Consider the following 22,737-nt stretch of genomic DNA (forward strand, 5'->3'; position numbering starts at 1 on the left):
TAATATATAATAATATATAATAACCGTGCTGTTACGCAAGCGCAGTCCAACTCGACTAGCGACATATTGAATTAAGCACAAAATCACGCTAGCTCCACCGCGGGAGCTGACCGCTACTCGATCGGTTTTCCTATAAAATCAGGTCGCTGCATTTAATCAAAAGTGCACAAACCAAACTCCTCAAATGTATAATAATGTGGTCACAAATAGCGTACGCGCACTGCCTAAGTCGTGAATTTGGGGGAAATGGCAGCAGCCGTAGAGTAGTGAGATGACGTGATCTTGCGCATGCGCAGTCCAAGCCGGGTTTCCGGTCCAAACCGGGCAGCGACGCGTTTCTCTGATTCCATCTGGTTCCAGGAGATGATCCTGAATTTAACTATTATAGCAGCAGCAAAAAAAAAATAAAAAATCAGCACAGCAGCAGACGGCGGCCTGGCTTTTGTTGTCCCTCCGCTCCCCCTTCCGCAGCCTTTGCGAGCTCGCCTCTGGTTTCATACAGGTAGGTTGTTGGCAAAGTAAATTATAATGTGGCATTAACTTCATGTTCGGATAAGTGTAAGTTGTCTCTTGATTACAGGCGTGTGAGAAGAAAATGCCGAGACGTATAGCATTCGGCTGATAGTAGCTTGGTAGGTACCACACTCAAACCCCACTTTACTGCCATCGTGTCCCTGAGCAAGACTGTGGAACTCCAAAATGTTCTAAAGGAATTAGATAATTGTGACATAATAAGACAACCATATGAATAAATACGAGACGGATATATATCAAAATGAAATTGACAACTGAACACATTTGATATACAGCTGAAATATATTGTGAAAGTGAATTGAATGTCATTGTGATACATAGCAGCACAGCACATGGTGCACACAATGAAATGTGTCCTCTGCTTTTAACCTTCACCCTTGGTGAGCAGTGGGCAGCCATGACAGGAGCCCGGGGAGCAGTGTGTGGGGACGGTGCTTTGCTCGGTGGCACCTCAGTGGCACCTTGGCAGTCCGGGATTCGAACCGGCAACCTTCTGATTATGGGGCCGCTTCCTTAACCGCTAGGCCATCACTGCCCCCTGCATTCTCCTTATATCAATGTAATTATTATTGTGGTCGTTATTCTTCCCAAACACCATAACTCTTTGCAGAGACTTTTCATTTCATTCCCCCCCCCTTTTCCAGCCAATATAGTGTCTTTCCCGATGGCCTGTTTATTTCATAACCTACTTGTGGTATAACAGTACTCTGTACAGAAAAACAGCAGGCATTTTAGGCCGCATCACTCAGAATTGTCACCTTGATTCATGCTCCTTGAACATCCTTTTAATTATGATACTGTCATATGGTCTAATGGTGATATTTAGGCATAGAGGATGTGCAGACTTCGCCACAAAAAAGCCTAACGTTGCTATTTCTGTGGCACCAGGGGCCAATTTGACACAATACTATCTCACAGTTACTACTTACCATACCATAGCATATTTATTTATAAAGCACTTTAACACTACAAAGGAGCTGACCAATGTGCTGTACACTAAATTAAAAAATAAGTTAAATACCAGGAACAGGACAGACATGGACAAAACGTTCATTAAAGATAAAGAATAAAAAGAAAACATAATAAAATCAAATAAGAGAAACATGCAGCAATTTGAATTAAACAAGGGATTGAATAGAACAGAGAATATTTAAGACAACATATTAAAAGAGTTAAGAAAGGACTGCATAAGAAACCACACAAAACACTGCATAAGAACCATGCCAGGGGGTAAAAGTGAGTTTTTAAACAGTGATTGACGGAGCCTGTCTGACACTGATGGGTAGGTCATTCCATAGACGTGGGGCAGCCACTGCAAAGGCCCTGTCACCTCTGTGCTTGTAATGTGACCGAAGAGCAGACAATAGTCCCTGGTCTGAAGACCTGAGTTGGGTGGGAAACTCGTACTTGAGGCACAAAGTGGTAGAATGCTAATTTCTTTTGTTCTTTTGTAATTTTTAAAAATCGCTTTTCATTGCTTCACCCCTAGTGTTGAATTTAAATGTGGCACTTTTAATATCACTAAAAGCTGAGTGGAGTCTTGAAATGTTTCTCATCCCAACAGTAGAGTCTTCAAAAGAAGACAGATGGACAAGTGAAGCTGTGCCAGTCCCAGCAGTTGTCTTCATGCACATCAGCATTTAAACTGGAAGACCTTCACCGTTGTGCATGGTTTAGGATGGGGCTTTCAAGTGAATCGCCCGATACTGGAGACAAGCCCCACCAGTGTGTGCAGTGTGGCATACATTTCTCAAAAGCATCGGCTCTTAAAAGACACCACAGGAGACATGCTGCCGTGAAGCCGTTCCAGTGCGAACAGTGCGAGAAGGGCTTTTTACACGCCTCGGCTTTTAAACTGCACCAGAGGGTTCATACGGGAGAGAAGCCCTTCAAGTGCGAACAGTGCGGGAAAAGTTTCTCCCAAGCGTCCACGCTCAACAGACACCAGTGGGTTCATACCGGACAGAAGCCCTTCCAGTGTAACCTATGCGGGGCGCGGTTTTCACGAACATTCCACCTTCAGGCACACCGGAGGATACACACCGGAGAGAAGCCCTTCCAGTGTCCGTACTGTCTAAAGACCTTTTCATATGCATCAAACCTTAAAAAGCACCAGAGGATACACACCGGGGAGAAGCCCTACTGCTGTGAGCAGTGCGGGAAGAGTTTTACCGCAGCGACCGACTTTAAAACGCACCGAAGCATACACACCGGCGAGAAGCCGTTCCAGTGCGCGCAGTGTCGGAAGGGCTTCGCGGTGGCCTCGGCTCTAAAAAGACACCAGGTGGTCCATACGGGAGAAAGGCCCTACGAGTGCGACCGCTGCGGGAGGTTTTTCTCGCACGCCTCATCGCTCAAGTCGCATCAGATGGTGCACACCGGAGAGAGGCCTCACCGCTGCCCGCAGTGCAGGATGCGCTTTTCCAAGTCGTCCAACCTCAAGACACACCTGAGGAGACACGCCGGAGAGAAGCCCTACATCTGCAGCATTTGCTCGAAAACATTCACGACGCTGAGTGAACACAAGAGACATGAGTTAGTCCACACTGACGAGAAACCTCACATCTGCTTCCACTGCGGCAAGAGTTTTAAAACGGCTTCACAACATCATCTTCATCAGCTCCTGCATATTGAAGAGGGCTCCTTGAACAGCGTGGGATGACTTTTGGATCATTTGAAAGGCTAAATGGACTTTCTGCCGGGGGGAAGTATTACGGGATGAGTTGTTGTCATGGTGGCTGGACATCGCGAGTAAGGAGGACGCATCCGCACAACGTCACGAGACAAGAGCACAGGACACCGAACAACGGCCCTGCTTCGTATTATCATACACAGGTGAAAACACAGGACGGACACGGAATTCCGGTCCCAGCCCCGGATCCGGAGGAGCCCCTGAACACCCTGTTCTGTTTTAAATGGAATTCTTCTAATGCACATAAGTGGGTGCCATTAAAATTGCACAAGCTGCCACATTTTGTCATAATCTTGTTATTATTTTGGCCAAATATACCGCACACTTACTGTGGCAATGATTTTCATGAAGCATGACTGTTTTCACATACTTGAATCTAGGCTGTAAAGTACAGGTAATGTGTCTGATCACATTATTCCGCCCAGCAGTACCAAGGTCCAGAGAGCCAACGCATCAGCCCAGAGTGATCGGCCCACGCGTACCTGCACTGGAGGACACTTCAGGATTTGAAAGAAATGTACAATACAACAGTTTGATACTTTTCATCCATCAAGGTCTATCAAAAAAAGCACATTTTCTACAAATTACTGAAATAGTTGGGAACTACATGTAAACAATTTCTCTAAACCTTGGGTTAAGAATATAGCTTTTGCATTTTAACAGAAACACTGTACAACTCATTTTAAAGCAAGGCAAGTTTAAATCACAAATTTCATACACATTTCATACACATATTCGCAGTTCTAGTCCCTGACAGAGATTTTATTCTATGGTGAAGCACAACACAAAATATATCATATCTCATATCTGAGATGCATTGTGGCCCAACATCTGCCTGCTCATCCTGACATTTGAACATAAATATTTTACCTTAAATGAGAAGTAGTGACATGAGGTGGTCATTTTAAACTCCCTTTCTCATTACTGTAAGCAGGTACACTCTCTCTCTCTCTCTCTCTCTCTCTCTCTCTCGATTATCTATGGCTGAGAGGATTATTGCAGGGCCACCCATGATGTGTGGATGGAGAAAATTAATCATATGCGACACATTGGTACACTAAGGCTGCAGGATATTCCTGCTGCACAGCCTGCTCACGGAAATATCGCAGAATAATAAAGGATTTTAAAGATTAGGATGCAAGAGTTTGATTTCATTGTGCTGGGCACAGGGCTCAAGGTAAAATATGTTATATTTGCATTATAATTACTACTAAATTTGAACTACTACTACATATATTTATACATACATGTACTTATTTAAGTTTTATATATATATATACACACACACACACACACTCATATTTTCAAATTGTATTGATTTGTTGGACTGTTTACTTGCTGCTGTGACCATGCAAACATTCCACTTGTGGGACTAATAAAGGATTGTTTTATTTTATGTTATTCATCAAGTGTCTCATCTTTTAAAAGTGAACTTATTGTGTGCCAGTGTGCATATACAACATCAGAATTTGTTGTTTGAGTGTGTAAATTGTTACCTGAGATATTGCTGAAGGATTTCTAGGCAACAATTAATCCTCAAAAAGGCCTGACTGTCTAGTAAAACTCAAGGAGATTAAAATGTATTATCTGTAAGACGGACACTCTTTTTCCCTTAGGAATGTATTCTGTCAGGCATCATGTCGGTCAGCGGGAAGAAAGTTCTCCACATCGATCGCAACAGTTATTATGGGGGGGAGAGTGCCTCCATCTCTCCCTTGGAAGAGGTGTGTCTATTCCACAATGTTCTGATATTCTGTGGATTGCAACTAATTATTAGTCGTATAAACTTTATTGTACAGTGTACATAATCTCTTGATGTTTTTGCAGATATATAAAAAGTTCCAAATCTCTGAACCTCCAATATCCATGGGACGAGGAAAAGACTGGAATGTTGACCTCATCCCCAAATTCCTCTTGGCGAATGGTAAGAAGGATTCACGTAGGTGCATGAGACCACTGAGATGCCAATAGTTAATATTATGATATTTATATTGTGTTTCATGCAGTAATATTTAATGATTGAGAGTGAAATAAAGTGAAAGTGAAGTGATTGTCGCTGTGATACACAGCACAGCTCACAGTGACACAATGAAATGTGTCCTCTGTATTTAACCATCACCCTTGGTGAGCAGTGGGCAGCAGTGTGTGGGGATCAGTGGCACCTCAGTGGCACCTTGGAGGATCGGGATTCGATCCGGCAACCTTTACGGGGCCGCTTCCTTAACCACTATGCCTCCACTGCCCCCTGATTGCAAATATTATTAGTATTTCCTGTGGAAGTGAATGCAAATTGTATTTTCCTCTAAAGCATTTCACAGTTACATAACCAAATCCTGCCTTTCTTTTGTGTATGTTTTTTCAGGAATGCTTGTAAAAATCTTGCTGTACACAGAAGTAACACGGTATCTCGATTTTAAGGTGGTTGAGGGAAGTTATGTATTTAAGGCTGGAAAGGTTCACAAACTTCCTTCCACCGAGGCAGAAATTCAGACTTCAGGTGACCTGTCATTCAGTTACAAATAAGTTGGCCTCTTGGGGACCACAGTTGGGGATACCACTGACACGACTACTCTGTTTCAGATCTGATGGGGATGTTTGACAGGCGCCGTTTCCGGAAGCTTCTCCAGTTTATGCTCAATCTTGATGAGCGCGACCCAAGGACATATCATGACATGGACCCACAGAAGACCACTATGAGGGAGGTTTTCCATCACTTTGACGTTGGCACAGAGGTCATTGAGTTCACCGGTCATGCCATGGCTTTGCACTGCAGTGATGAGTATGTACACACACAAAACCACGCTCACAACAAAAAAACAGTTGCAGGCATTTATACACATCCACACTACCATTCAAAAGTTTAGGGTTTAGAAATTTAAATTTGTCAGTTTTTGGAAACAATTGTTCTGACTGGCTGCATTCATTTTTAGTACACTTTTTATTTTTTTTTAGTATATCTGAAAACATTTGCACTTATTAAAGAAGCAAGTGCTAGTAGAGTATATAGATAATTTATTCAAATTTTGTCATTTTGACAATGTTTTTTCTGTGGAAAACAAGGATATTTAAAAATTACCCTAAACATTTAAATCCAATTCTAATAATACAGTACATCACACGGTATATTGCAGCTATAATGATTTCAAGCATAATGCACTCAACAAGACAATACATCAAGGTGTTTAAGAAGAAACACTTTTTATGTACTCCTAACAAAACCATTTGAATTTGAATAGTTTCTGTCCCTTACCACTCAGTTACTTGGACCAGCCATGTATCCAGACAATCCAGCGGATCAAACTGTACTCTGAATCACTGGCCCGATACAACAACAGCCCCTACCTCTACCCTCTTTATGGAATGGGGGAACTACCGCAAGGCTTTGCCCGGTAAAACACTCACAATGATGCAACTATGGGCTGACATACTGGTACAAAACCAATGTCAAATTGAACACTAAGAGGAATCGCGAACCTAAATGAAACTTTCATCTTTGTGAATCAGGCTCAGTGCAGAGTATGGAGGAACGTACCTATTAAATCGACAGGTGGACAACATTGTCATGGAAAATGGCAAAGCTGTGGGAGTGAAATCTGGAGGAGAGGTAAGCAGAGGACAGGGGTGATGTGAATTGGGGGCTGGTGAGCATATCAGAGACCAACAAAACCTTCTACATTTTTTTAATCAGTTTTTTCGCTGCAAACATCTCATCTGTGATCCCAGCTATGTGCCTGATCGCGTAAAGAAGGTGGGCCGAGTGATACGGGTCATCTGTCTGTTGAACCATCCAATAAAAAACACCAACGATGCCAGTTCATGTCAGATAATTATCCCTCAAACACAGGTCAATCGAAAGTCAGGTAAGACTTTTTTTTTTTAAGATAAAATTTGGTTTGGTCCACATATGATTTTTCGTATTAAATTGATTTGCAAATATCACTTGCATCTGTCATCTCAACAGACATTTACATCTGCATGGTCTCCCATACTCACAGCGTAGCCTCTGAAGGAATGTATGTTGCCTCTGTGAGTACTACTGTCGAAACCAGTAACCCCGAGAAAGAAGTGCAGCCAGGACTGGCCTTACTGGAACCAATCATGCAGAAGTGAGAAAATGTTTAAATAAGTTACAAATTCTACATTCAAAACTTAATCTAGTTCAGATTCCCATAAGAGGCTCCATTAATATTTTTTTTTTGTATAGAATTGTCACTCTCTCAATAGTGATGAATGTGAAAATGATGTGTGATTGGCCTACAGATTTGTTTCAATTAGCAACTTTATGGTTCCTTTGGATGATGGAAGAAGGAGTCAGGTACGTTTTTTTTTTTACTTTTTTTTTATAATTTGAGACCATTTATCATAAAAACAGTTGAAAAAAATTGGCTTCCCTGTGCAAATCCAGACGTTATTGGTGACCTGAGTCATTATTAAGAAACAGCCATGTGTAGCATGAAAAGGCAGCGAAAAGGCAGCCAAGCAAACCAGGCCTTCGTTTTTAATGTGATGATAGCATAAGACAACTAAGCCTGGGCCTGTTAGGAAATGTATTTCAAACATAACACATCTTTTGCATGTTGGTTGTTTGAGTTTGGCATGCTATGCTATTTAGCAGAAATGCTAAGCTAAATGACCAACAGAAATGACTATTAACTCCAAGCACTGTCTTTGTAGTCCTAGTCCACTGTTAATTTTACTGACCAAGGATCTACGTCTGCAAATAAAATGAAACCATGCTGATTTGGTGATGATGCTTGCTCTCTAGATCTTTGTCTCCCGGTCGTACGACGCCACAACGCACTTTGAAGCGGAGTGTAATGACATTAAGGACATGTACCGGCGCATCACAGGCACAGAGCTCTGTTTCTGTGGAGTCCAGAGACAGTCGTATGACAACAATAACGAGTGACAACAGAAGAACCCGCGACTGAACTGTCTGAATGCAAAGCCGTGGCAGTGAACAGTGGCAAGTTCTTTTTGTGCTGTTGTCATTGCTTGTGATTAATGGGAGTTGTAACTTTTATTTAGTTTAGTTCAAATTTAGATTTGTCCCTGTATCTCTAAGGAAGTAAAGCAGCAACATGGTGTTTATTTGATGGTTTCAGATATGGTATGTTAGATATGTAGATGAGAGAAGGCTTGTGAAAGTGTTAGACAGAAGGAGGGATTAATAAAGCTTAGCCTTCCAAATGAAGGTCAGTGGCCACCACGTTCACTGAGAGATTACACACACACACACACACACACATTCAAGATCCAGGCTATAGATAAGACCCTTTAATCATCCTTTGTCCATGCGCACATAGCCTGACAGGTGGTCAATAGCAGATTCTTTACAATTTGTAAGTTGTGAGGTGGCACATCAGTGGATCGACATTTGGAGAATCAGGACGCCACACACCCATTTCAAAGAGAAAATATCACACTCAGTGTAAGGGGACCACAATAACCACATTTGAATTTCATTGCATGAAATAAATGTAATTGAAATGGTCAGTTTATTGTAACATAAGTTAAAAGTGAAGTGATTGTCATTGGGAAACACTGCAGCACAGCATACAGTGCACACAACGAAATGTGTCCTCTGCTTTTAACATCACCCTTAGTGAGCAGTGGGCAGCCATGACAGGCGCCCAGGTACAGTACTTTGCTCAGTGGCACTTTGGTGAATCGGGATTAGAACTGGCAACCTTCCGATTACGGATCTGCTTCCTTTAATGCTAGGCCACCACTACAAACCTTGTAACACTGATATGCCAAAGTGAAATGTAAAGACAACAAATTACAGAATCCACCGTCTGTATTTACACTTTTATGCATTTTCCAAGTTTAATGTGGAACATTAGCAACAATAAATCTCCCATAAGAGTTCAAGCAATCCCTGTTTTCAGACAGCAGACAGTCACAGCCAGCCGCTGCTTCCTGGTTCTCTTCAGGGAAGATCCTCTGTCCCTGAGCTGGTGAGCTCTGTGACGACCTCTGTCTCCCAGTAGAGGAAGCTTGAAACGACTCACTCAATCTCTTTACTGGCAGGTGCAGGGATGAGGCCAGCAGCGATTCTCCTCCGCTCGCTGGACAGGAAGTTGAATGTTGCACATGCATTTGGCTTCAAGGAAAGGGATGCAGAGGGTTAGTTCACTTGGATTAAATTAAATCACACCACAATGTCATGTATAAGGATGCTACAAGTGCACTACAACTTCTCAGTTACACAAATCTGAAATTTCTTCCCCATGTCATGTTTAGATCAGTACAAATCACTGAAGTGCGATCATTTTATTCCATTTCTAAATTCCTAAGTTGGTTCATTTGATATAACATTGTTCAAAGTAAGCAAAGTGTCCTCACTGTGTCCTGAATTTCCACTGCAATTCCTTTCTTCCTGAGAAAAGCAATTGTCTCTGGATTTATCCGCTCCACACGGCCACCTGTCCCCAAGACCAGTACCTCTGAAGAGAGACATGCTTATTAACAGGCCTGGACATGCAGATAGCTCATTCCTGCAATGGTATGCTCCTTGTAAAAAATAAATTATTTTTTTATTGAAAAAGGTAAACATCCAGCCAACCGAATGCTGATAGTATAAATGAAAATACTATTCAGAAGCTTGACAACACTGTATTACTGTATTTATCTTTAATCACTAAATAGTATTCTAATAATATGATGTACTGGATTTCTTATGCTCGTTACATAACGTTACATGTTATGACGAACTTTACAGTGTAATGCTTTACCTTTTTTAATTAATTTACAAAAGCCACTGAGCTTTTTCCACTATATTCTAATTATATTACTATGGGAATTTTCATGGTATCCTTTGTAAAAGTAAGTCTTACCAATGCGCGGTTCAATCATGTAGAACAAGGTCAAACTGGCAGCTGTGATGTCGTTACAACTGCCCACCTATGGATATGGAAAAAAAAAAAAGACAATAAACTGTCAAATATATTCTAGTATTTCAAATGAAAATGTCCAAACTCAGGTCTTATTTACATTCCACTGCAGAATAGCAGAGGGGAGTACAGCGCAGGGACCGTACACGCGATTGCCATCGATGTTGAAGCCCTGTGGGCTGTAGCTGTGGATCAGAATCCCGCCGCCCGGCTCCTTCTGCATCACAGACACCGTGGTCCTCTGGTACATCTCATCATCGGTAGGACTCAGCCTGTGAGCACGTGCTAGAGAAGGTCTAAATTAACACTTCAAATTAGATCCACCTTCACCACTTCAATGACACTTTTATCCAGAGCGACATACAGGGACAGTCCCCCCCTGGAGACACTCAGAGTTAAGTGTCTTGCTAAGGGTCACGATGATAGTAAGTGGGGGTTGAACCCGTGACCTTATCTGACAGATAGTATACGGGTTCACATTTACGGTTGTACAGTTAGAGTAAAGGAATGTAATAAATGCCCACAGAGGTCATATCCACAGATCACTATAGAACCCAACGTTCGAACCCTGGGGCATCTGGTCCGTACCTGATTAAAAGCGAGGACGCGCGGGGACCAAGGCGCAGACCGTGTAAGGACCCCCGCAGCAGGACTCTTCCCATCGAGACAGGCGCCATGTCGCGCCGAGTGCACTGCGGCGGGGACACGTTTGTTGGTTGCACGCGTGGGTTCTCTACTTCCTGTTTAGCATTGCAGCTAACTGGCTAGCAGTGTGGTGGATGCCGCTTTTTAGTTTTAATGTGCAGATGGTCAATATGGTCTACACAATTCGCTTTACGTGTTTAAGGAATTTTAAACGTTGAGTCAGTGTTTTTGGAAATGTTTTGATCTATTTTTTTCTAATTTCAGTTAGAATTCATTGAATATAACGTATGTATGTAATATGTTAAAGGAATAAAAGGAGACCCGTTATAAGAGGACATGCTGTCAACACGTCTGTAGTACGGAGCCCCGTAGGGGTCAGGTGGTAGAAAAATCGAGGTTGAAAAGTCGTAGAAAAAAGTGGTCATCTGACCTGAGAGCTGCTGGGGGAAGTAGACCTTACACAGTACTTATATACAGCACGATGATAACGAATTCCTGTAATATAGTTACGACGCTATCAGCTTGTTGGGGTCCTGACTATTTTTAAATAAATATTATATTAAATATTACAGCAATGCATTGTCAACGTGCTGTATATAAGAACTGTATAACGTCTACTTCCTTGTGCTTCACAAACAGTATGTTCAAAAACACAACGAAATGTATCCGAAATGAGATGCTTTTAACCATCACCCTCGGTGAGCAGTGAACAGCCATAACAGGTGGGCAAACTCGTTTCCGAACGTCCCAAACGGCTTTCGACGCTCGACTTGTTGCCCTGCTTGCGCCCTTCGTTTCTTTTCTGCAAACGATTGCTTTTCCTGAACGCAGAGGGGCGTGGCTGCGCGCGCGCGCCCCCTACAGTGTTTACGTGCCCGGAGAGTCGGAGCGAGTCGGAGACAGAGTCGGATCGCCGGTCGTGCTGCAAGGCGGCGGCGGCGGGTCGGTTTAACCCATTTAACCCCGAGCCGAGACGGACACGCTTGCTCGCCATGTACAAGTCTCTGTATGCCTTCCGGTCCACGGAGCCCAACTCTCTCCATTTCGCTGCCGGGGAGAGCTTCTTAATCCTGGAGCGCAGCAACAAACACTGGTGGCTGGGCTCTCGGTGCAGCTCCGGGGAAACCGGGTACATACCGTCCTCTTACATCGAGAAGATCCAGGTTAGTTTCCACGCGGGGCGGGCTGCAGGGCGCTCTGGTGCCCGTGGCAGTCGGCTCTTTGGGAATGCTGCGCACATAAATTGCTGATTCTCTGCATCTTGGGAATTGTTGAGTGAGGGAATCTGAAGACCGCATTTCCAGCGCAGATCGTGGACGAATTTGCCCGGTGGCTTGTTGGCATCTGGCGTTTCGTGCCCTCGGGGAGGTCGATGCGAAATAAGCCAAAGTGCATGAAAAATGTATTAGTGCATTTCAATCATTAAATGTGCACGTGACCCACGCAAACCTCAGATCTGGCACAGGTACAGAGAGCTGCTCATGGTTGGATCTGTCTCTTTTCATCAGTAGCACGAATTATCAGGGAACAGTCCATGATCTTTTTCTTTTTTTTATTCAGCAATGAACACATGAAATAAATGGAGGGCGAAATGAGATGAACAGTTCCATAGAGTTGCAAGGTAGAGGGGGTGTCTTATATTTAGCTCAGTTTCACTTCACAATGTGTTTTAGGATGAAGTGAAATGAGCAAATGCAGCAGAATGAGAGACGCAATTTTGCTTCATACATTAGTGGTACAAATCTCTATATAAATATTATCTTGAAACCATGTTCTGTAGATGTAGGACTGAAATGACCCAACTCTTCTAACGTGACATGTCTATGGTAAAAAATGAAGTGAAAGTGAAGTGATTGTCATTGTGAAACACTGCAGCACAGCACATGGTGCACACAACCACAAATACAAAGGAGACAAATTGGGCATCTGGGTAAGGCTTCCATATTTCCAAAAAAATAAATGTGAAAGGCAGGTGTTGGGATACACAAAATAAGACAAGTTCAGCATGAAAAACAAGAGGGCTCTGTTCAATGCTACACATCTGCATACATCAAAGATGCACACATACAATACAGTAATGTGGCCTTTCCTGGACCATGGGACAGTCAGGGACAGTTCCTCTTGAGACTTTATAGTAGTTGTTGAAGTTGAGACGCAGCAGGAAAACCATCACCCTTCTCATTCCTTAATCGCGAAACTACCACTGCCCCAATGAATGGTTGTCATAGAATCAAATTATTAAAATAGTCTTAAGACATAATCTTAAATAATAATCATCTACGAGTACCACACACACACACACACACACACACCACAGTGTCCTGTAGTGAAACTGCTGTTAAGCTTTGTATGTTCAGTTGGCAGCAGGCATGGCATTCTGGCTTATTGTTAGATAACTGTCCCAGATTTTCTGCTTGAAGTGACTTTGCTCACTTAGGCAGAATTGCATGATTTATTTTTTCTGATTTAATTAATTATCTGTTTTGCACTGGTACATTTCTGCCAATGCACAGGCTCCAGAGCAGGATGAGGTCTTGCAGTCCATTGACAGGGCAATAGAGGGCATCCACAATGTGGCCATGAAGAATGGCGGCAGATACAACCTGGAACAAAGAGATGTGCTGCAGTGAGTAAATACACATGCACGTAGGATTCAACACACAGCAGATATTACTGGGTACCAGCGGTGACCGCAGCCGAGTCTGTTGCTGACTCGTTCTGATCATGAATTCCGCATTGAACGCAAGCAGTAGTGTGATAAACATTACTTCTTTGCATGCTGAATTTAATAATTATAGTCGGCCTCATGAGGTAGATTGAGCTCAGCCTTTACTAATCATTTATAGCCTATTTGGCCAATAGTAACAATTTTTTCCTTACTTCGGTGTGATATTATTTATCATTTTTCTTTCTGTTCACTGCTCTCCCATGTCTACCTTCATGTCCAGGAAATTGATCCATCACAGAAAGGAGATCCTGTCACGCCGAAGCCCGACCCCCTCCAGTAACAAGCAGGTTCTTTCCTCGTCCACCAGCGAGCTCTCGCTCAGCCACACCCCTCAGCCACCCAATGGGCTCAGCCGACCGTACGGACGCCAGGCCAGCGAGCCGTTGTCTGACAGTCCTGAGGGTACACCAGGAGATAAGGGCCTATACCAGGTACTACAGAATCTATACATTATCTGATGCTCAAGATCAGTTTGTCTGGTCTTCTGTGTGCTTATATCTTAATATCATACAGGTGCCACCACAGCCTCGCCGTGCTGCACCCATAACTCCCCCTCCTCCTGAGAAGCGCAGGGACAGCCGACGCCCTGGTCAGAGCCCTCCCTTGTTCTATGAACTATGTTTGGAACGTTTCAGGTTCAGGTTACCCATCCCCTTGTTTTTTTTTTTTCTATTTCAGCTGATTTAGATGCTGCACCTAGAGTCTCCTCTGCTGGTCCAGCCCCAACCCCTTCAGCTGGAATCTCCCCTTCAGTCAGCTCCGTCTCTGTAGACTCTGGCTCCTCCCATTCTATTGTGTCATCTGATCTCAGTCTTCCCAGTGTGGCCAGTACCCCACCACCAGTGCCCAGTCGTGCCAAGGCCCCGGCCCCTCCCCCTGATAATACACAATCTGACCCCTCCCCTCAACCAAGTGTATCAAAAAAAGGCCCCGCCCCTCAGCCCCAGCCCACCCCGACACCAACCCCTCCCTTACAGTCTGACATTCTACAACAGCCAGATGCCGAGTGGCCTTTGGCCCCTCCCACACTTTCTGCCAGCCCCACCTCTTCAGACCCTGTTCCCTTGACTACAGGGGCAGAGTTAATTGAGCTGGTTCGGAAGAACACAGGCCTCAGCTATGAGCTATCGCGAGTTGCCGTTGGTGTGGTGGTGGGCCACCTGCAGACCACAATACCACAAGCATCTGCTGCCCTGGAACAAGTTCTGCTGTCACTGGTGGAGAACAAGGTCAGTAGAGTACTGGATTATGGTGCAGAACCTCTCACCATATTAATCCTGAGAACTCCACTTCCAGGATTCGGGTGCAGCGTTGCCACGGGGACAGGTGTGTCATGATGAACAGCGTCTGGAGGTGATTTTTGGAGACCTGGCCCGCCACCGGGATGATGCGCAACAGCGGAGTTGGGCTCTGTATGAAGACCATGCCCTCATAGCTTGTTACTTGGAAGAACTTCTGCAAATACTGGTGAGATGTTGCAGAAAATAAAACAGAACTTTACTTGCTGCGCACTGTTTACGTGATTTATACAGAGCGGCTCAGATTGAGTGTGAAAAACGATGTGTTATGAAGTCGCCTGAGGGGGATATAAGATAAGCAAAAGCTATGCAACAGTTATGTCACGTTGTAAGTCGCTCTGGATAAGGGCGTCTGCCAAATGCCATAAATGTAAATGTCACTAAGTGGTGGCCTAGCGATTAAGGAAGCAGCCCCGTAATCAGAAGGTTGCCGGTTCGAATCCCAATCCACCAAGGTGCCACTGAGCAAAGCACCGTCCCCACACACTGCTCCCTGGGCATCTGTCATGGCCGCCCACTGTTCACCAAGGGTGATGGTTAAAAGCAGAGGACACATTTAAAGTGAAGTGATTGTCACTTGTGATACACACCGCCTTAACCGCTAGGCCACCACTGCCCCACTAGGTCACCACAGGCCACTGTGTGCACCGTGTGCTGTGCTGCTGTTTATCACAATGACAGTCACTTCACATTTGTATTAACTGATGCAGGGTTAAATGCAGAGGACACATTTCGCTGTGTCACTGTGTGCTGTGCTTGCTTTGTATCACAATGTCAAACACAATCACTTTCACTTAGTACAGACAGGAAACCGATATTCCGAGCAATTTTTTTGTTGTCAGGCAGCACTCAGGAGGAACTAGTGTACTTGCTCTAGTCAAATATGTAAAAATATATCATATTCCGTTTTCCCAGGTTTCAGTTTCTTGCAGATATATTAAAATGCTTGAGCGTAAAATTGTTTAATAATGATCCTTTTTTTTTAACCATATGCTATTTTTGATTGAATAAAGCCAGGCTTTTTTCTTGCTGACTCTGCTAAGATCTTTTTACCCTCGTGGTGCATTTTTACCCTGAGTGCGTGCACTGAACGTGTGACCTCACTCTTTACAGACGGATGCGGACCCAGAGGTGTCGAAGAGGATGTGCAAGACCAACCACTTTGAGCCTGTCTTGTCACTTGTCTCTTACTATCAGATGGTAGGAAGTCTTTGCTGTAATTCAGTGTGGACTGAAATGACCCAAAATTAATGTGCAGGTCCTATTTTATGTTACAGTCCATATATTCATATTTAATAGTTAATTTTTTTTTTGCAGGAACACCGTGTTTCTCTGCGCCTTCTACTCCTTAAAGTTTTTGGCGCAATGTGTAACCTTGACTCCGCCCTTATTTCCACCTTTCTCAACTCCATCTTGCCCATGGAATTGGCTAGAGACCTCCAGTCTGACACTCAGGGTGAGGAGGGCTAAATGGCGGGTGGTTTTAGAATATCGAAGCCTTTTCTAAAACCTGGCTAATTTCAATGACGAAGAATGTTTGTTAAAAGTACAAACAGGCTCTGACAAGATATGTGTATCTTACATTAGAGCACCAGAAGATGTGTTACACTGCCTTGGTACTGACCATGATCTTCTGTATGGGGGAGCAGGTGCCCTATCACCATTATGGTATGGTATAGTTGTTTTATTGTAGGTGTAATGCCCTCCGACACGACCCATTACTCACCAATGCGTCCTGTCTTCTCTATGCCAGAGCATTTGAACATCGAGTTTGTTCAGTTCCTTTTGGAGATCGTTGAGGACGGTCTGCCCTCTGACCCCACCGAGCAGCTACCAGACCTGTTCCTCAACCTCCTACTGGCCTTCAATCTGCACCTTACTGGTACACATCACTTTAATTGTTAACATAGGAGCAACACAACAGACTTGTGTCATTTGCTCTTCTCTCATGTGTGACGTGCTGTTCTGTGTTCTGTTTTTTTTTTTTTTTTTTTTTTAGTTCCCAAAACTAACGTGATCATGCAAATGTTGATTAAGCGGCACAATGTGAAGATCCTGTCTGAGAAAATATTACTGCTACTGAATCGAGGAGGTGAGATGCTTAGTTCTGCTTTTTTACATATTTATGTAATTGAGTTACTGTATGAAGATTGGGACACTTGAATGAGAGTTAAGAGTGTGTCCTAATCAAATATCCAAATGAATTACAACGAACAAAGCTTAATTATTTTGTGCTGCCTCTTTGGAATAAGGGTGACTGTATCACTCTCTCCTAAACCATGACCATTCTATATCATGACTATTTCCAGGTAAGAACAGGAGACAGACTATAACTGTAGATACAAAATAATTTATTCTTGAGTAGGTTCCATTTTGCCATCAAAAGACATCTGAAGGTATGCTATGTCATCTTGCACCAAGCTGTCAGTAGCAGATCCTTTAAAGGTCCCCTATTATGAAAATTTCAAATTTAACATTAATACGAGTTCCCCCAGCTTGTCTGTGGTCCTGCAGTGGCTGGAAATGCTGATAGATGTAATGAGTGTTTAGGCCATTCTGCTTCGCTGTTCAGAAAGGGGCAACTCAGGTGGTCGGATCTGTAATTTGTCCCTTTATAACATCATAAGGTGAAAGGTTACCATGTTTTTCCACCCAGAGAATTTCCTCCCCTAAAATATTCCAAATGTGCATAGCATTGTAGTTGCTTGTGATTGGATGTAAAAATGAGCACAAATTATTTATTTTTTTTAGCTCCATCAGTGGGTTCATTAAATTTTTTTCCAGAAAAACTTCAACACTACCTCCTGTCTGTGCCAAACATTGTTATTGGTGAATGGTGTTGATGACGTCCATGCCCCCTCAACTTCTAGGTCGTTCTCCTCCTTGTCCCGCCTCTCTCTCCTCATTAGCATTTAAAGCTACAGACACCGAAACATCGCGTCCTGGGAAATCTCATTGTGGGACTGGATCAAAGTGGCTGTAATTCAGTATTAGGGGACCAATAAGACTGATATAAAAGCAAAAAAAATCATATAATTGGACCTTTAAGTCCAGTAAGTTGCATGGTGATACCTTTTCCCATAACATCCTCATCTATAATTCAATCTTGAACCTTTTTGGGAGTTGGTACTGCCACCAGGGAATACTGTTTCCCTGACTGGGGCAGTGGTGGCCTAGTGGGTAAGGAACCAGCCCCGTAATCAGAAGGTTGTCAGTTCGAATCCTGATCCGCCATGGAGATCCCATGCGGTCACAATTTCGACCATTTCAGGGACACTTGCCCTTTCTCCTTCAGCCAATGTATGAAATCCAAGTAAAAACTGTTCACTTGCTGCACCACTGAAAGATGGCGCCCGCGTGGCACCATTGTGTGTGTCCTGTTTTATTACATTTTATTACCCTGTAGTTTGGTCAATCTCATGCGGCAGTGACTTATTGATCAGGACAATGTTTTATTAATGAGCCCTCGCTGCATGGCTGGGAAAGCAGACCAATGAGTTACATTTTCCTAATAAGCTTCGGTTACCCACTCTGAAGACGTGTGTCACTGCCACTGCTTTGGATCACCCTTGTACGGGGGTATGCTGGAGGAAGCTTGGGAAAAGTGCGGCTGTTCTCCTTTGGATCAAGAGCTGGGTGGCTGTGCATCACATCGTTTGCCTCTTAAACATTTTCATTGTCCCAATATCGGAAATAAACCGCTGCTTGGAGTGTTAATCAATCACTGTTCTTTTCAAAGAGCAATTGATTTTAAAGAGTTTCTACAGTCCAAGGACATGGACGCCCTTTTTCGAACAGAGATATTGGTGCAACCAGGGGACAATTATCATCTTGCCCAGCCAGTGCTTATTCAGTCTGGTTGGGGAGGTGGTATCTACACAACATCTACACAACTTTTCAAGTTTGAAATGATGGCATGTAAAGTGTGTGTAAAATACTCTGCCCATAGCGTTGTGCAGTGCGTTGTGCAGTTTTTTTTAAATTTTTTTTATTATCCAATTTTTATTTAAAGTGAAGTGATTCTTTACTTCTGATACACAGCAACACACGGTGCACACAGTGAAATTTGTCCTCTGCATTTAGCCCATCACCCTGAGTGAGCATTGGGCAGCCATGACAGGTGCCCGGGGAGAAGTGTGGGGACAGTGTTTTGCTCAGTGGCACCTTGGCAGATCGGGGTTCAAACCGGCAACCTTTTGATTACGGGGCTGCTTCCTTAACCGCTAGGCCACCAGGTGTGAACCTTCACTGGTCTAACTATTCGATTACAATTATCAATGCCTCAATATCGATGCATCGTGATGCTTCCCATATATTTTCTACATTGTAACAGTTGTAAATTCTGGTAGTACATCACCCGTCAGCTCGGGTCCTGATGCAGAGAGCATCTGAGATTTTCTTTCTCCCTGGCAGGCCTCCTTTCTCTGCTTCGCTCTCTGCAGGGCTCAGCACAAGTTAATATGCTTGGTTTTCTAAACTCCCGGTAAGACAATAATGTAGAGACGGTTCAGCTTTTTCTCCGTTCCAGCTTCGTGTGTGTGTTTCGAAGTGGAAGAAAGATCACTAGCCAACTTTGATCCTATTGGTTGCGCTAAAATATGCCACCGCACACATTTCAACTTTGATCACGTTCCAAGAACAAGGCCGTCCTGAGTGCCATGCAGTGTGAAACTCCTACCCAGACCTGCACTGCCACTACTGGCACTACTTTTTAAGCCACTGCCAGAAAATCACCTAGCAATGTCATTAAAATGTAATCGATTATGTTATGCATTGCATCGATGCAGATCGATATCAGTCAGTTTTCTGACTTGTTATCTGCATGAGTATGACTAGGTCCTTTTTAGTATTAATGCAGATGTGTAATCTGACCACTTTTAAAGCTGCAACTTGTGTTTGGCCTACACTCAGCTGGGGTCATACTTCAGACATTGGTTTAACCTTAGAACTTTCTGTGAGTGTTTCATTTTCTATATTTTGCTAAAATATTTTAGATGACATTGCTGCTTCTAAGACCACAACCAAATTCTTGGTAATTCCCCATGGATTAAAGGTGAAATTCTATCAGATAATTTGTATCTAACATAGGTAGAGAAATGGGTTGGGTAATCAGTACGGGTGTTAGAAAATATCAATACAGAAATATATTGTGATTATTTACATGGTGATATTGTATCTTTAGAAGGACATGGTCTATTCTGGGTCCACTTTCATATTCTACCTCTATTTTTTTTTTTAGTTCAACATTGCTTTTCATTTTATTGCTATCTCTCTTTAAAACCAAAATTAAGCCAGTTTAGTTACTATTAAAAGCTGGAGTGGAAAGGTAACTGGGCTTTTGTTTAAATGTGACTAAAGACTCCTTTTTATACTTTTTATACAGGCTTTCAACCTGAGTGAGTCGATGTGGTTTAACGTTGGTGTGTTATTTCATTTATCTTATACTGTCTGTAAAGCATTTTGTAGCTTTGCTTTGAATCATTGCATCTGTTTAGGCTTCACCAGTCCACTCATATTATTCAGATTGGTACGATAAATGTTTCCTTCTCTCTCTCTCTGTAGACGACCCAGTCTGTGTGTTTAAACACGAACCTCCCGCTCCACACTCAGTGCTGAAATTCCTGCAGGACATCTTCGCCTGTAAAGACACTGCTCAGATCTTCTACCACACTGACATGATGGTGATGATTGATATTTGTGTTCGACAAATATCGGACCTCTCACCTGGAGATAAGGTGTGACCAGCTGACACAAAAGACGTGCTGTTGATGTGAATGAAACGGTTTATAATGACAATACTTGTATTGCTGCTACACTGTATCATGGTGACGTTCCCCAATCTCTCTCATTCTCTAGTTGAGGATGGAGTACCTCTCCCTCATGCACGCCATCATGCGCTCCACTGACTACCTGGAGCACCAGCACCGCCTGTCTGATTTGCAGTCGGCCCTGCAAAGGATTGTGGGAGAGGAGGATGACACTGGCGAGGATGAGGGCTCAACCACAGCAAGGCAGATGGACAAACTCATAGTGCAGGAGATCTTTAAAGAGTTCCCACAGTTCTCTGAGAGCAAATGATGAGTGAGACCCAGGCCAGTAGTTCTGCATTACAACACAAGGCAGCTGGTCCTGTTGCACCATTCGAACTAGACAGACAAAACCTTAATGTTCTTCGCCTGATACTTCATTGTTTTCAAATAATTAATATTCAAAACACCAAAAAACCAACAGCTTTCCAACATATCTGGAATGAAAATGGATGTTAGGAGCAGGTTATTTAGCTTCTTGGTTTAATATGGATGAAAAGGGGAGTAGGATGTTGCTGCATTTCAGCCTATTCCCTTTGAATAATGAATAAAGATAATAAGCAATGGGTACTTTTAGTTAATATCCCAGAAACCACCCATGATAAGCTCCAGCTTCAGAAGGATGGATTCAAAATGCCATGCCTCTGAATATTGCATCCTTACCTGGCTTTTAATGCATAATTTAACAAATTATTGTATTAGTACCAGATTGTTATATACAGACTATTTCACTATTTCAGATACTAGACTTGTATCTCAAATAGCTTTAATTCAAATTCAGTTCCTCAATATTACCATATACTTTTTTTTTTTTGCATTTTCTGCACCAGCTGACTCATACTTTCTGAAGCAGCATAGCATACCTGCACAGAACATCGAGTTTAATACCCAATTAACTCTTGGTCTTGCTTTATTGGGTATTAAAAATGAGCGCAGTTGTAATTAAATGGCTGGCATTGCTGTCTCTTAATGACTACCTACAGCCATAACCTGCTTCCACATGCCCTGCCATTCACACCCAAACCCACACGCCCTTCCCCATACTGTGAGCTTAGCAATAAATCTTTGCCATACACATGTCTTAACTGCTCTGTGCTGAAGCACTAAAACCTCTTTTTATCTCAGCTGGCCAGTCAACAAGCACGAACACGCTGTGTATATAAAGAGAAACATCTGTTTCTACCTCTTATCCCACTGTTGAGCTTCTACCCTGCATGCAGCAGGCCTGTTACTCTGTGTTCACTGGTAGTATCGCAGTAAAACCGGCAAATTCCTCTTACTTGGAGGAAGCTTCAGTAATACACCTATGATGCTGTATGTTTAACTTTACACACATTACTGTCATGCATTATAAAGCTTGTGTGTGTGTGTGTGTGTGTGTGTGTGTGTGTGTGTGTGTGTGTGTGTGTGTGTGAGCATGCACAGGTGTCCATGATGTTTAATGAGTGTTAGTTTGACATCGGTTTCCATGCTTCTGACATTATGCTAGTTTGAATAATGTTACAATTAAATTATATTTTCTCAAATAAATTGTTCTAAATTATGTGAGAGAATGGAGATGGCAAAGATGTATTTTCTTAATGTTTACAAACTAATAAACAATGCCAGTTAAGTTAAATACTGAAGGCTCCTTTCCATTATATTGCTCACATGTTGGTTTGTCAATGAAAAGAGTGACAAAAATGACCAAAGTATGGCTGCATCACGGAGCATGTTCTAGTTCACTAGACTTCTAAAACAACTGATTTTGCATGTTCTAATAATATGTTCATATGAAAAACCAGACTGCTCAGAGGAACAAGAGCCACATTACTGAGCTGGTCACAGACCAGTGATGTGAAGCAAATTTACGTTGAATAGAGAAATGAGACTCCTCTTGCTGAAATGTAGTGTACTGTTGAATATCTGAGATCTCTGACCTCATTACAATTACATACAAAGTCATGTACAGAGATGTTTTTCATGGTTTTGTTAGGGCAGACAATTCTTTCGTTTTCTTTTGTTAATCGTTAAAATTATAAATCAGAAATTGGCTGCTGGGAGTATCACATTGCTGCATTGACTATAAAATGTGTCAATTTGTTTGTATATATATAGTTATTGTTTCTTTTCACACACCTACCTTCATATTAAAATT

General features: G+C 42.8%; 4 protein-coding genes across 9 annotated transcripts; 3 read left to right on the top strand and 1 right to left on the bottom strand.

Moving 5' to 3' along the window:
- The first annotated feature begins 315 nt into the window (after window positions 1-315).
- LOC114801168 (zinc finger protein 239-like) lies at window positions 316-3,212 on the top strand. Of its 4 annotated transcripts, none has more exons than XM_028999167.1 (3): window positions 316-502; window positions 581-632; window positions 2,099-3,212. In XM_028999167.1, exon 3 carries the CDS (start codon window positions 2,213-2,215, stop codon window positions 3,194-3,196), a length of 984 nt encoding a protein of 327 aa, XP_028855000.1. In that variant the 5' UTR covers window positions 316-502; window positions 581-632; window positions 2,099-2,212; the 3' UTR covers window positions 3,197-3,212. The 4 variants fall into 4 exon arrangements, with proteins under 4 accessions (XP_028855000.1, XP_028855002.1, XP_028855003.1 ...); XM_028999169.1 differs by having other exon boundaries at window positions 2,102-3,212; XM_028999170.1 differs by lacking the exon at window positions 581-632.
- Window positions 3,213-4,204: 992 nt separating this feature from the next.
- On the top strand, window positions 4,205-11,081 carry LOC114801167 (rab GDP dissociation inhibitor alpha). 2 transcript variants are annotated; one of them, XR_003751462.1, is made up of 13 exons: window positions 4,205-4,403; window positions 4,843-4,950; window positions 5,054-5,150; window positions 5,589-5,723; window positions 5,807-6,005; window positions 6,484-6,615; window positions 6,731-6,830; window positions 6,915-7,086; window positions 7,188-7,332; window positions 7,487-7,541; window positions 7,992-8,192; window positions 9,260-9,734; window positions 10,235-11,081. XR_003751462.1 is itself a non-coding variant. In XM_028999166.1 (11 exons), the coding sequence occupies exons 1-11, from the start codon at window positions 4,362-4,364 to the stop codon at window positions 8,133-8,135; spliced, it is 1,329 nt and encodes a 442-aa protein (XP_028854999.1). In that variant the 5' UTR covers window positions 4,270-4,361; the 3' UTR covers window positions 8,136-8,420. The 2 variants fall into 2 exon arrangements, 1 of the variants encoding a protein (XP_028854999.1); XM_028999166.1 differs by lacking the exons at window positions 9,260-9,734; window positions 10,235-11,081 and having other exon boundaries at window positions 4,270-4,403; window positions 7,992-8,420.
- ndufaf3 (NADH:ubiquinone oxidoreductase complex assembly factor) lies at window positions 8,697-11,011 on the bottom strand. Its single transcript, XM_028999172.1, has 5 exons — window positions 10,711-11,011; window positions 10,223-10,418; window positions 10,066-10,132; window positions 9,575-9,675; window positions 8,697-9,332 (listed from the first exon to the last, which is right to left on the bottom strand). The coding sequence occupies exons 1-5, from the start codon at window positions 10,797-10,799 to the stop codon at window positions 9,237-9,239; spliced, it is 549 nt and encodes a 182-aa protein (XP_028855005.1). The 5' UTR covers window positions 10,800-11,011; the 3' UTR covers window positions 8,697-9,236.
- A 136-nt stretch (window positions 11,082-11,217) lies between the features above and the next one.
- nckipsd (NCK interacting protein with SH3 domain) lies at window positions 11,218-22,220 on the top strand. Of its 2 annotated transcripts, none has more exons than XM_028999165.1 (13): window positions 11,218-11,489; window positions 13,281-13,393; window positions 13,716-13,926; window positions 14,009-14,084; window positions 14,174-14,724; window positions 14,792-14,962; window positions 15,907-15,993; window positions 16,111-16,249; window positions 16,381-16,461; window positions 16,547-16,675; window positions 16,793-16,885; window positions 20,356-20,528; window positions 20,650-22,220. In XM_028999165.1, exons 2-13 carry the CDS (start codon window positions 13,347-13,349, stop codon window positions 20,869-20,871), a joined length of 1,980 nt encoding a protein of 659 aa, XP_028854998.1. In that variant the 5' UTR covers window positions 11,218-11,489; window positions 13,281-13,346; the 3' UTR covers window positions 20,872-22,220. The 2 variants fall into 2 exon arrangements, with proteins under 2 accessions (XP_028854998.1, XP_028854997.1); XM_028999164.1 differs by lacking the exon at window positions 11,218-11,489 and adding an exon at window positions 11,612-11,930.
- Window positions 22,221-22,737: the final 517 nt, after the last annotated feature.

Source organism: Denticeps clupeoides, chromosome 12 (genome assembly GCF_900700375.1).
Source record: "Denticeps clupeoides chromosome 12, fDenClu1.1, whole genome shotgun sequence".
Taxonomy (NCBI): domain Eukaryota; kingdom Metazoa; phylum Chordata; class Actinopteri; order Clupeiformes; family Denticipitidae; genus Denticeps; species Denticeps clupeoides.